Consider the following 14,328-nt stretch of genomic DNA (forward strand, 5'->3'; position numbering starts at 1 on the left):
GGAACTAGTAAAGAACTCTGTCAGATGGACCTATCCAGGTTAATTTTCTCATCTGGAAAATAAGAGTAACAGGCACATCATCAGTAAGGCTGAACATTTTCCCATTTGTTTTTATAGTAGACTTCCCTTTTCAGGTATGAATTATTTATTCATACCCTTTGCCCATTTTTTGTTAGAAGACTGTAACTTGAGTCTATTTGTGTTACACCTTCATCAAGAAAATGCTTCCCTATGCATTCATTCAGTTAGTACCCACAATGCCTCAGGAGGGGTATAGAATTTTGATTTTATGAGTAAGGAAAATAAATCAGGAAGGACTGGAACCATGACTTGAACTCCAAAGCTCTTGCAAAAGTGAAACAATTAAGTGCTACTTTCTACTTATTAAACTCACGGACATGCCCAGTATAAGCAAGGAAAGAGTGCAATGTGCATTCATGCACAGCTGACAGCCTAGGTTCCTACTCTTTTGGAAAGCAGTTTGACAATTATCAAAAGTGTCAACTTGGGGGGCGCCTGGGTGGCGCAGTCGGTTAAGCGTCCGACTTCAGCCAGGTCACGATCTCGCGGTCCGTGAGTTCGAGCCCCGCGTCGGGCTCTGGGCTGATGGCTCAGAGCCTGGAACCTGTTTCCGATTCTGTGTCTCCCTCTCTCTCTGCCCCTCCCCCGTTCATGCTCTGTCTCTCTCTGTCCCAAAAATAAATAAACGTTGAAAAAAAAAAAAAAAAGTGTCAACTTGGGGCGCCTGGGTGGCTCAGTCGGTTAAGCGTCCAACTTCAGCTTCATGATCTCACACTCCATGGGTTCGAGCCCCGAATCAGGACCTGTGCTAACAGCTCAGAGCCTGGAGCCTGCTTCAGATTCTGTGTCTCCCTCTCTCTCTGCCCCTCCCCTGCTCATGCTCTGTCTCTCTCACTCTCAAAAATGAATAAATGTTAAAAAAAATTTTTTTTTTAAAGTGTCAACATGTGCACAAAGATGGTCATTGCTGGATTCTTCATGATAGCAGAAAATGGGAAGCAATCTAAATGGAAACTCATTAAGGTCTCCAGTTCTGGGGGCGCCTGGGTGGCTCAGTCGGTTGGGCGTCCGACTTCGGCTCAGGTCATGATCTCACGGTCCGTGAGTTCGAGCCCCGCGTCGGGCTCTGTGCGGACAGCTCCGAGCCTGGAGCCTGTTTCAGATTCTGTGTCTCCCTCTCTCTCTGACCCTCCCCCGTTCATGCTCTGTCTCTCTCTGTCTCAAAAATAAACAAACATTAAAAAAAAAAAAAATTTAAGATCTCCAGTTCTGGCCAGATCAATTAATATTTGTGTTGCAAGGCAAGGAAGGACCAGGCATGAGAACATTCGTACACATCCAAGTATCAGGCTTACTATCATCATATTCCCACTCTGTTCATAACTAAAAATGTTCCTCCAACTGACTGCTAGATTTAAAATCTCTTACCATACTGCCTTAAAATTTACCTGAGTTATATCTGCTTTTCCCCAGTCCCAATCAATAAGCTTCTAGTCTCCCTGCCTTTGTTAAGGCTTTTACCTTTGTCCTCTCCCCACCATCCTCCCTCCCAGCTTAATCATCCTCCAAAGATGTCCTCAGACTTCCTTAACTCCATGAGGCCTTTCCTGGCCCCTATAAATGCTTATTAATAAGCCTCCCAGTCACCAAGCTTTTTAAAACTTCATTGTCCACAGCTACTTCTGGGGAGTGAGGATGGACGATGATGTTCAGATTCTTTTACTAACTCTGTAGTGTTTACATACGTAAACAAGTATGCATTACTTTTATAAACCAAAAAAAAAAAAAAAAAAAAAAAGATTTCTTCTTGAATAAAAATTGCATAATCATACTTTTTCAGTAATCCCTCTCATCATTCTCTATATTCTGTTCACTATCAAATCACATAAAACATTCCCCCATCTGTGTTCTTTAGAACTTCACTCTGCTGTAATGGCTTCTAAGATCAAGTAAGTTTCAGATCCACAAGGTTAAACCAAGCTAGTTTCTTTACTGGAGGTCTTCTGAAAATCTTAAATACCCTAAGTATTATGACTTTTCAAGAAGTTTGTAGCAGTTTTCCAAAGTTATGGCCCAAAACCCTCTTTTCAGGAAGGATTACAGACTCCAACTCATTATTTCTATTCCCAATAATGCCATCACTCTCTACCTGAATACTATCCTAGCAAGCCCACATCAACTTCCCACCTGCTTTTCCTTCTTGAACTCTTCCTACACAGTTCCCAGATTAATCTCAAAGCCTAAACATCAATCACCAAAACCATCCCATGTTCCTCTCCTGTTCAAAAATTACTGCTGTCCTCCTATTGTTCACAGAATTAAATACGAATAGCTCATCTTGTCTTCCATAATCTGGTACAAACTATTTTTCAAGTGTTACCTTCCTCATAGAGCCACATGAAGTTTTCCCTAACAATTCCAGGTTAGTCTCTACCCTCTAAATTCCCACTGCCTCTCTGTGTGGAGGAAAGCAATTTATTTATATTTTGAAACTGAATTCTCTTATTACTCCTAACAGTTTTTTATGGATTCTCTTTGGATTTTTCCCAAAGAGTAACAATAACTGATTTCCTCTTCAGTACTCTTCATACTCTTTGTTGTAAGTTAATGGTTACTATCTTTTATTTACATATAATTTTCACACACACAACTTTTTGTCTCAAAAAGATACCCAGAGAAGGCAACATTATCTCTATTTGCAAAAAGCAAACAGTAAGTGCTCATATAGTGCAGAGGATAGTGTCTCAGCACTGTAACCAATTCAAGAATAAGTCACATATGAGACCTGCCCTCAAGAAGTCCACAAGCTAGGAAGGGGAAAAAAATACTTTCAAACAGAGACGGAGGCAAACCATAAGACACTCTTGAATACAGAGAACAAACTGCGGGTTGATGAGGGGCACAGGGGCAGGAAAAATGGTAATGGCACTGAGGAGGGCACTTGTGGGATGAGCACCGGATGTACGTGATGAATCATGGGAATCTACTCACAAAGCCAAGAGCACACTGTACACACTGTATGTTGGCTGACTTGACAATAAATTGTATTTAAAAAATAATAATAAATAAATAAAAAGATTTTCTTCTTAAAGTCCACAAGCTACTGTAGGGGTCAGCAAAAGCCCAAGGGCCAAATTCAGCCAACCACCGGGTTTCTGTAAATAAAATTTTCTTTTATTTACAGCCATTCACATTCATTTACATTTTACCTATAGCTGTTTTCACTGTACAATGTCACAAATAGCTGAGACAGAGACCCTAAAATATTTACTAAGTGACACTTTACAGATAAAGTTGCACAACTCCTGGTCTAGTACACTAAACAAGACACATATGTAATTAACACTAATCCAGGGATGCCTGAGTGACTCAGTCAGCAAAGCATCCAACTTTGGCTCAGGTCATAATCGCACGGTTCGTGGGTTCAAACCCCGCATCAGGCTCTGTGCGGACACCTCGGAGACTGGAGCCTGCTTTGGATTCTGTGTCTCCCTCTCTCTCTGCCCCTCCCCCTCTCGCACTCAGTCTCTCTCTCTCTCTCTCTCAAAAATAAATAAACATTAAAAAACAAATTTTTTTTTAGGGGGGGCCTGGGTGGCTCAGTTAGTTAAGCAGCTGCATGACTCGGCTCAGGTCACGATCTCACTCACAGCTCTTGGGTTCGAGCCTCGCATTAGGCTCTCTGCTGTCAGCACAGAGCCCACTTCAGATAGATCCTTGGTCTCCCTCTCTCTCTCAAAAATAAACAAACATTTAAAAACAATTTCTTTTAAAGTAATAACACTAACCCAAAATGGAACAATGTAAGTGACCAAGCAAAGAAGAAACAGGCACCAGATTAAGACTCAACTGATTATTAGTCAGTGATGGAGCCACTACTAGAACTAGGTCTTAACTGAACCTAGTGTCATTACACCAGCAAAAAAGCAGAACAGTATTAGATTACTAAACTGTATGCTCTCTGCTTATCTGCTACCAACAGAAGTCAATGAAAAGTCCACAGAAAAAGTTTCTATTCCCAATTCCCGAAAGAGTTCTGTTTTATTATCACCCCTAGTTTCCATGTATCTTTTGCAAGCTCCTACTGCCCAAATTCTGAGTGTTTTCTCTGAGAGAATATCCACATGAGTAGGCACTTTCAACATACACAAGTGTTTTAAGTTTACGTATTTATTTTGAGAGAGAGAGAGAAGAGACAGCAGGGGCGGGGCAGAGAGAGAAGGAAATAGAATCCAGAGTAGGCTCTGTACTGTCAGTGCAGAGCCCAATGCAGGGCTTGAACTCACGAACCATGAAATCATGACCTGAACCAAAATCAGGAGTTGGATGCTTAACCGACTGACCCACTCAGGCACCCCAAACTGTGAATTTTTTTTTTTGATAGCCACTGTAAAGACTGTCCTGAATTTCAAATGACCACAAAATAAAGAAAATTTTCTCATTTGCTGCCCCTGTATTACTTCCAAATTGTGTCAGCTTCCTTTGCTTAGAACATTTCCAGAATATTTACAAGGTAAAAGTATAGAGCAAGAACACTTAAAAGCCTGGTAAATACCCTAAATAAGTGTACATACAACGATATATTCCACGTACTTTGTTACCAGCAAAATGCCACTAGGCAAAGGCACTCAGATACCAATACATTATACTAATGTATTCTAATGTATGCCCATAAATTTAAATACAAATATTGCTTTACTGTTAATATTCCCTCTTTCCCAATAATTTGAAGATGGTGCTAGAAGGGCAATGCTTCTATTACTTACAGTTCAGCAACTTCCTGTTCCTCCTCCCAGGCCTCCTTGTGTGTTAGCTGACTGCTTCCGGTACTCTTACAGGTCCAAATGCGCTCACTGTACCTTTCCAGGCGGGCCTCATACTCTCTGTTAGCAGTCGCTCAGGAAAATAATAATCAAGCAACTGAGAAAACTCATCCACATCCACAAATTACTTACACAGAAAAAAGTCTATAATATGGCAACCTTTCTATATTGTACAGCGTAAGGTAAAATTGAAATCACAGCTTTCAAGTGGCAAATCCAAACAAAATTATTAAAGCCAAAGTATGATTCAAATGGTTTGTCATGTTTTTGTTTTACAAATAAAATATTACTATTTTAGTACAAATGTGATTTATTCAATTCACCTGTTTCAGATTCCCACAGCACTAAAAATTTGTAAGACAAAGTAAAGGTAAATTAAACACAAGTTGTAAGGAATAAGAATACAAGGTACGTGGAATTGTTACCTAACTTAGATGGTCAGCAAGTTTAAGAATCTTCCATAGAAAGAGGAGAGGACTACCCCAGTCTCACAGGCAATTTGAATAGCCCTGTATACCAGCTAATGATCCACTTACTATAAGCTTCCAGCCTACTTTGGAAACACCTGCTGAGTTTAAAAAATAAATTCCATAAAGCCCTAAAAATAATTTCGATATCATATTTATCCAGCCTTTATGTTGCCTCCAATAATACTACACTCACAAGTCATTTACCAGACATTGTTCGGTCTTTGTAAGGCAGATGGAGGAAGAAAACATCCTACAAGTTAGTGCCATATAAATGGTAACTTTCCACATCGTCCCAACTGGAATTCACTATCAGCCAGACACATTCAAATTCAAATGACAAGTTAACTAATTTATTTTATGCACAGCAACAGATGCTACCCAAAAAAATAAACTGACACCACAACTAGAGAATTAGCTGCCAATCTCTGTACTTTCCAAGTGACACTTTTTATAGTAGTTGAAATAAAAGTATTTACGCAGCTCCCTCTGTAATACTACCTCACAACTCAACAAGTAATTCATTTTAAATATACAGAGATTCTTTGAAATCAGTGCAAAGATAGATGACAGGGACAAATGCATAGATAACCCAAAATAGTAGTTTTAGCCAATAGTATGAGCACCTTCCCTTACTGTAGCATTCTCTGGATCTGCCAAAAACAAAACAGTTTAAGTCTATTTTCCTCACCAGAGAGGTGATACTAATATTTAAATGATTAAACAAAATAGAGTACCAGTAAAAACCAGGAGTCAAGCTTCCATATAAAACTATACAAATTCAATCTCACTGAAAATTTATAAAAATTTATAGAGAAAAAAGGAAATAGCATGACTTCCAAAGTGACATTATCATAACTAATCAATAAGATAAATTATTATGTTTCTGTCTGTTTGCACGGGGAGGGGGGAGGTGAATCATGACAGGAAGAATCAGGGGCGCCAGAGTGACTCAGTCAGTTAAGCGACTTGATTTCGGCTCAGTTGATTTCGGTTCTCATGGTTGATGAGTTTGAACCCCACATCGAGCTCTGCGTGGACTGCGGAAGCTGCTTGGGAGTCTGCCTCCCTCTCTCTCAAAATAAATAAAAATTAAATTTAAAAAAAAGAATCAGAAAGTGGATTTATTAAAGCATTTAAAGAGCTTGATAACATTCTAATACATTATTTAGTTATACTGAAGAAATTCACTGTGTAATCAGAGAGAATATGAGATAAAACAAATAGATCTTAAAGATTATTAAGTTTCTGTTATTAGCTGTTATTTTTAAAAGTAGGAGTCATGTGCCCAGTGATTCTCCTTTGATCTAGACCTATGCAGCCAACAACATACAACTCGGGTATCACCTAGATGCTCAAATCCAACTTTTTCTAAACTCTTCTTTTTACCCCCTTCCCTTCCCTCCCCTCCTAAACTTGCTCCTTAGCAATTATTCCCAATCTCTCTTAATGGCCCTTGTGTCCAAGTCAGAAATGAGGGAAGCATACTCAACTCTTCAATCCCTAATTGCAACCACTTAGGTTTTTCTCAGTTCAGTCCTTCCTCTTCCACAACAGAGCCATTATTTAAATTCAGCCTCTGATCCTCCCTTCCCACCTAGCCATAACAGTTTTAAACATTTTAATTGACCTCACCGGTAATCCTCCTCAGGTCCTTTGTGCTTCTCACCCAAACATCCTTTTACTCAATCTTATTTGTTTTTAAACCCAGTTCTACAGCTTACTTTAAAATCTCATTTGCCCTCAGGCCCCTGAAATGCAAATACGTTCGCACTGGGAAGTAATCCTCTGGCTCCCACATTACTGAAAATCACTCCACCAATCAAGATTTTGTTGAGCTTTACTTTGTGGTTTTTATTCTTTCTTTTCTTTTTTTTTTTTAAGTTTATTTTTGAGAGAGAGACACAGAGCACGAGCAGGAGAGGGGCAGAGATAGAAGGAGACACAGAAACCGAACCAGGCTCCAGGCTCCGAGCTGTCAGCACAGAGCCCAACGCGGGGCTCAAACCCACCAACCAACCTTAAGATCACAACCTGAGACGAAGTCGGTCACTTAACCGACAGAGCCACCCAGGTACTCCTATTCTTTTAAGAAGAAAAAAAGGGGGAAACTTTTTTTCTCAAATGATACATATTTAAATATTAAATTTTTTTGCTGATTATAGTTTTTCAAACAATACAAGACCCTTCTACCTGGATACATGGCTTTCCCACCATCCTTTGAAAATCACTATCAACATAACATTCTCATTCGCGGTGGCAGTATCAATGCCCATAACTTCAATTACTATCTACATGCTAATAATTTCTAGCACCCAAACTAAACTTCCTATCTTCACCCCCCATTCCCAGTCAAAACAAAAAGAAAAAAAACACCAGATCCTCTTCCAGCGTCCTCTGTTATCAGAGAATGACCAACTAACCAAGTGATAACCAAAATACAATCCTTGATTCCTCCCCAATTATCAAATCCTGTCAAATCTACCAAATTTATTTCTGTAATCTACTGTACTTCTCAAGGGCTAGTACATTTGTTCAGATCACCATTACCTATTGCCTCGTTTATTTAGTAACTGCCTCACTAGTCTCAGGGCTAGATTCTCAACACTGTAGCCACAGTGAGCTTTCAACCTAAAAGCCTGCTTCCATCCTGATTGAATTTTTTTTCAAAGTTTACTTACTTTAAGAGAGAGAGAGAGAGAAAGAGGGAGGGGGCAGAGAGAGGGAAAGAATTTCAAGCAGTGCAGAGCCTGATGCAGGACCTGATCCCATGAATCATCACGACAAATCGAGTCAAAAGACAAGAGTCAAAAGATGCTCAACCAACTGAACCACCCAAGCGCCTCCTGCTCCAATTTTTGAACAGCCTCCAATATATTTAAGGCAGAATCCAAACTCCTCAGCCTATCTCCCAAGGACTTATATGGTCCAGCCCCTTTGTGTATCTCACCACTAAGCAACTCTATCTCAATTCCCATTTCTTCACTCTAGCTATATAAAACTTCTTTCCATTAAAATTTAAGAATCTTCAAGTTCACAAACTCTTCTCTTCTTGATCTAACTACCCTAATCATACTCTAGATATGAACTTAAAAGTGACTTTCCCCTGAAACATTCCCTGAACCCTGAAGCATAGGAGACTGTATCATTTACAAATATTCACCTCCCTTCCATAAAAGGATTCTACATCTCCACCCTCTGCCCTGTGGCTTGCAATGCCTCCTATGAAGAGTAATGCCCATTCCCTCCCCACTGATGTTAGCCTCGGTCACATGCCTTGTTTTGACCAACAGATGAAAAACATGACAGATGCCACTTCCAAGAAACTCAAAAAGCCACCATAGTATCCTCCAGATCTTTCTGCCACCAGAGGGGAGCCTGGTGGCTCAGTCGGTTGAGTACCCAACTCTTGATTCTCAGCTCACGTCATGATCCCAGAGTTGTGGAATTGAGCCATGTGCATCAGGCTCTGCACTGAGCAAGGAGCCTGCTTAAGTTTCTCTCTCTCTGGGGGTGCCTGGGTGGCTCAGTCGGTTAAGCTGGAAAACATTTAATTACTTGTGGCTCACATTATATTTCTATTGGACAGCACTGTCTACCTAAGATTCACATCTAGGAATGCATGCCCTCTGACAATACATGAAAAATTTAACTAGTAATCTACGATTAATTCCGAAAATCAAAAACTTAAAGTCCTACAACCCAACATTGGATATTTTTAAGTTTATGTAACTCTGCTCTGGTTGTTACTTTGTCTTATGTTAAGAGAAAGAGAAAAAAATTAAAAAGAAGAGAAAAAAGCCCATTAGAAGGATACTGAGTCAGCTGCCTCTAAATCCTATTTCAGATTTTAGGTTACCAAAATAAGTCACTTACTCTCAAATAACTACTCAGAGCAAATGCCAATTGAGGTTTTTATGTTCCAGCCACTGTTGCACATATAATTGCAGACAAAATGTCAAAGCAATTCTCCAAAGGTTGTGTAAGTTATAAATGACAAGATATTCTCAAATCCTATATATCTCATTATGCATCTACTTTTTCATGAGTTCAAGAGCTACCTCCTCACAATATGCTGCTTCATTGTTCTCTTTAGCCTTCTTTCAATAAAAGTACTTGATAGCCTGAAAGGAAGTGGCCCAGAAAAGTACGGAGGTTAAATAAGCATAACTATAACCCTAAGAGTTCTAAGTGAAATGACAAAGCACCAGCTCCAGATTTGCTTTTTATCCTATTTTCTGTCTCTGGAACAGTCTGTCATCAAGTTAAAAACAATTCTAATCTAGTTTAATTTCTCACTCTTAAGAAATTAAATTATAAAAACCAACCTAAGAAATCATTATTCCAACTGTCCAATAAAATCCTGGCTTGCAACTACAATTTAACTCCAGCTCTTACAACTTGGCTGTAGTCACTCTTGCCTAGAGCCTGATTAACTATGTTCTAATAGCCCCTCCTCATTATACCATCTAAAAGCTCTCATAGGGGCGTCTGGGTGACTCAGTCGGCTAAGCTTCTGACTTCAAGGGCTCAGGTCACGATCTCACAATTTGTGGGGCTCATAGGTTCTAGCCCCCCCCCCCAGACTCTGTGCTGACAGCCCAGAGCCTGTCTCCCTCTCTCTGCCCCTCCCCCATCACGCTGCCTCTTTGTCTCGAAAAAATAAGTAAACATTAAGAAAAGAAAAAAATAAAAGCTCTCATATATTAATATTACAAGGTTATGAAGCAGATGGTCCCAAGCTTTATAAAGCAGGACAGTAAAGCAATACAACAAACATATTACCCTCAGCAGGCTGCTTGTAGCTTCAGTTTCTCCTTAAAACCCATCTTGACTTACTCACTGTATTATCCTATTGCCAGATAATAACATCAAGAACTGATACTGATAATCTTTCCAAGGAAGATCTAGTGTATTGCCTTAGTATTAACCTAGGAAGTAACGTCCCATAGATTCAAACCTATAATACAAAAAACGTAATCATCAATATATAAAACCTAGTCATTAAATGTGTGCATCATTCACAACTACCACTGGAAGTTTAATGAAGAGGTACAATAAAGCCTTCAAGAACATACCATCACTTAAAGCTTTAAGTCAATAAAATGTTATACTGATTTGCTATTGCATATACATGCAATCAAAAGGCAGGTATTAGGAGAAAATTAAAGATCAAATCCTATTAAAAAAATAATTGTAAATATTAAGAACTGGAAACAGTATACTTTAAATGCAGCTGTTAACCAACCACATACCTGTTCTCTATGAAATCACTAAAAGCCTAATAAAGAAATAGACCAACCTGCCAACCACACAGCACAATTGTTTAAAACCATCCTCAAAGAGCTTCCACTTGTAGAAATTCCCATGCAAGCAATTTCCCCCCAATATGCAATGCAATGTAAGGACTCCTTTGTTAAAGGGGTTGGTTCTACATACTGGTATAGGAAATACTTAAAATGAAGAATTTTTAAAAATACCTAACATATAAAAGGTGCAGGCTTCAATTTTCAATTGTCATCATTAAGAGAAATTCCTCATATATATCATTACATTTCACCTATTTCTGTAAACGATATGAAAAAGCCTGTACTGCCAATTCTAAAAAATTAGCTCTCTTTTAGCCATTTTTCACATGGCTCAACACCTATCACAGACTTGGAACTTGTCTCTATTGAGTGTGTCTTATGCTACACTCCAAGCCGACATAAAAATAAACATCTGGTAATACTAGTGTGTGAGTATCCACCAACTGCTCAAAAAATGATATTTGAATAACATTTGAAAAGGATATGGCAGATTCCCACAGTACTTTTTTTTAACCCCACTGATGGGGCTAAATATTTTTTTTTACAAAGTAGGACACCTTTAGAATAATGATGGATTTAGCGCTTGGGAGTACTTCTCCAAAGCTTCCCAAAAGTCCTTACAGGACAAGAAAAAGAACCAGATTATCATGGAATCCCTCCCTGAAATGCACGTTATCTCATACCACTGACAGAGGTTGACTAACATGAAAAACCAAGCATTCCACCTTCTTTTCTGGATTTGCTTACAAGGATAAGGTAGAAAGGCACTGCATTCTACTCCTAACTCTCATCATCATTTCAGAGTGTTTGACCTTTAACAAGTCCACCAACCCTCTGGGTTCACTTGGCAAATGAGGCTAGAGAATCCAACCATCCCCAAGATCCATTTCAGCTACAAGATGCTCTAGCTATATTTCTCCAAGAGCTTTCCCACAGCACAGGCTCACTTTCCAGGCCCCTTTGTATGTAAACACCCTACATCCACAAACTGCACTGGAACAAGAAACGGGCTATCCTGTAAAAGATCGTATTATATCAAAGAGAGGATCAAAATGAAGTGAAATCAAATGATATCATCGTTCACATGGACACTTCCTCCCATACAGAAGCAAGCAAGCAAACAGAAACTAAGAAATCAAATCCTTCCAAAGGAAAAGAGCCGATAAAACTCAATATATTTAGCCTTCACTGCTGAAGAAAGCGTTGAAGAAAGCAAGCAAGCAAGCAAACAGAAACTAAGAAATCAAGTCCTTCCAAAAGGAAGGGCTGATGAAACTCAATGTATTTAGCCTTCACTCCTAAAGAAAGCGTTGATTCAGAAATCTACTCCTTTTTTACACTTGTGCTTCCAAAAGGACTCATCTGGCATCCATAAAAAAAAGTAAATAACAGTCGTACAACTAGAAGACTTCAAAGCTTACACAAGAAACCTTAAACAATGATTAGAAAAGACGATGCGTCTTATTTAAAACATCAGCCTCCTGTTCCTAAAATACAACATAAAACCGTTAAGTAGGTCTTGGTATTTTTTATATGTTCATTTAAAGGCAGATACGGATCTCCTCCTCAATCGTCAACATTTCAAACCTGTGCATGCCGGGGAAGGCAGGCATCATCTCCTCCAAGATAACTTTTTCTTCCCCTTCCCCGGTCTGGAATTCGTTCTGGGGTATGTGCCTCACGATCCTGTCAGCTCACGACCAGCCTGAAGTCCACTCGGGAGGAGAAAAACCCAAGTGCCCCCGCGGAGATGGGGGAAAAAAACGCACAAAAAAATCTCGCACAAGCCGGATCACGAGGCCGCGTGGGTACAATTTCAAAAACTTCAAGAGAAAGGTTTAATTTAAAAAGGAAAAGCAGCCAAGGAACCCCGTCTCCCGTTCGTACTTAGGGCCTAATGCCACCCGGGGGAAAGGGGGGCCGCTCCTCGAAAACGAGGCCCGGGGACAAAGTGCGGAGCCGGGAAAGGATGGAGGGCACGGGGCCCCGGGCCGGCCCGCGCCCCCGCCCGCCCACCCCGCGGAACGGCGGGCTCGAGCTCCCGCCCGGGGGTGCAGGCCCGCCGGCGCCGGGCGCGCTGACAGCTGCCACAGGGGCGGGCTGCGCGGCCCGCCGGGCCCGGCGAGCCCCCGGCCCACCCCGCCCCACCCCGCGGGCGGCCTGGCGGCCAGGCTGGAAAGGATACTCCCGGGTGCGGAAAGCCTCCTGAGTGTGCGCGATGGTGAAGAGCGGCTCCTCGCCGGGAAGCGGCTTCACCAGCGGGAAGGGCTTGCGGCCCAGGAGCGGCGCCATCGCGGCGGCGGCGGCGGCGGCCCGGAAGGCGGCGGCTCCTCGGCGAGCCCGCGGCGCAACACTAGGCCCCGCGGCCCGGAGCGAGCGCCTGGCTCCCGGGGGTGGGGTGGGGGAGGGGAGGGGTGAGAGGGCGGCGCGAACTCGGCTCCCTCAGTGCTGGCGCGGCCGCGCGAGGGCCATGCAACGGGACGCAGGGACACGGAACTCCCACGCACACCGCTGCGCCTCCCGGCAGCCTCCGGCCCAACCTTCGCTACGGGTCCCCGCGTTCGGCAGTCACGACTCCTCCTCAGCAGCACCGGAGGAAATTATTGAAAAATGGCGGGAGATTCCCCTCCTCCCCCCCGCCCGGTCAGCGCACACACTAACTTGCTCCCCTGTGGCGCCGGTGGCGAATGCTCCAATAGGCGGAGAGCCGATCAGCGCTCACGGTCTACTGGCTCACGGGAGCTGCCGCTCTGCGCTTGGGTCCCGCCCCCTTTCCGGGCCGCGTAGTTGGGTTGCAGCGCACCAGAGGGCAGTATGAAGAGGTGAAAGGTCACGTTATGTAAGCGCTGGTGACAGGCCTGCGGGCCTCCAGCGGCGGAGTTGAAAATGGGGGTCAGCGGGGGACCGAAAGGCCTGGAATTCAAAGAGGTCAGACCAGAGAAGCCCCTTAACATATACAGACACTGCGCCATCTGTCACCGACGGCGACACCGACATCCGGGCACCACTGTCCGTGTGGTGCGCCGGAGGGGGAGGGGGAGCGCGCGGCCAGGGGCTTTGTCTTTCCACCGTGCTCCGCCCCCTCCTTAAAGGCGCCGCGTTCGGCCACGCCCGGGGAGGCGCGGGTGGGGCGGAAAGAGAGGAGGGGTTGGCGGGAATAAGCCCCAAGATCCTACCCAAGCGAAGGTTCTCCTGAAGAACAGCTTGAGCCCCCAGTCTTGCTCACCCCAAAGTTAACTTCTGGAAGAGAGTGTGGTGGAGATGTGCATACCAGTATGATGCTTGTTTTTAGGGGCTTGGTGGAAAGGATCATACAGGAGCTTCTTTGGAAAAATATACTAAAAGACATACCTAGTAAAGATACATCCATTAATTCTAATAGTCTTTCGCAGCACCTCCAAAGTTGAGGGCTCTGGACTGGGAGCTTCAGAGGAAAAACAAAAAATAAGACAGACTGTTCTGAGAAAACAAGAGGCACGAATAATGCCAGTTCGGTGAAGAGTGCTGTCGCAAGTGCACAGTCCGAAGACAGCAGTAACTGCCTGGAGAGTGACGACATTTGAGCTGCTTCCCCGAGCACACTACACCCACATAGTCCAAACTATGTCCTACCCAGGACAAGCCGAAACACTCACGGATAATTCTCTCCCTAATTAAATTGTCCCCTTCCGTTCAAAGATCTTCACTGGCCTCAGAACATACCTCCCC

At 42.6% G+C, this 14,328-nt stretch overlaps 1 protein-coding gene across 3 annotated transcripts in view; it reads right to left on the reverse strand.

The window, feature by feature from the left end:
• The window catches only part of BAZ1B (bromodomain adjacent to zinc finger domain 1B), a 73,866-nt gene extending 60,613 nt beyond the window's left edge, over window positions 1–13,253 (reverse strand). For all 3 annotated transcript variants that reach the window (XM_047089138.1, XM_047089139.1, XM_047089137.1), the window contains exons 1-2: window positions 12,806–13,253; window positions 4,788–4,904 (exon numbers count right to left, since the gene is read on the reverse strand). In XM_047089138.1, the coding sequence (XP_046945094.1) occupies window positions 4,788–4,904; window positions 12,806–12,912 (224 nt within the window). In that variant the 5' untranslated portion in view covers window positions 12,913–13,253. The remainder of the gene's footprint in view (window positions 1–4,787; window positions 4,905–12,805) is intronic.
• Window positions 13,254–14,328: the final 1,075 nt, after the last annotated feature.

This window comes from Lynx rufus, unplaced genomic scaffold (assembly GCF_022079265.1).
Source record: "Lynx rufus isolate CCGP_SWC_20201006 ecotype Redwood Valley unplaced genomic scaffold, mLynRuf1.p SCAF_27, whole genome shotgun sequence".
NCBI classification, from domain to species: domain Eukaryota; kingdom Metazoa; phylum Chordata; class Mammalia; order Carnivora; family Felidae; genus Lynx; species Lynx rufus.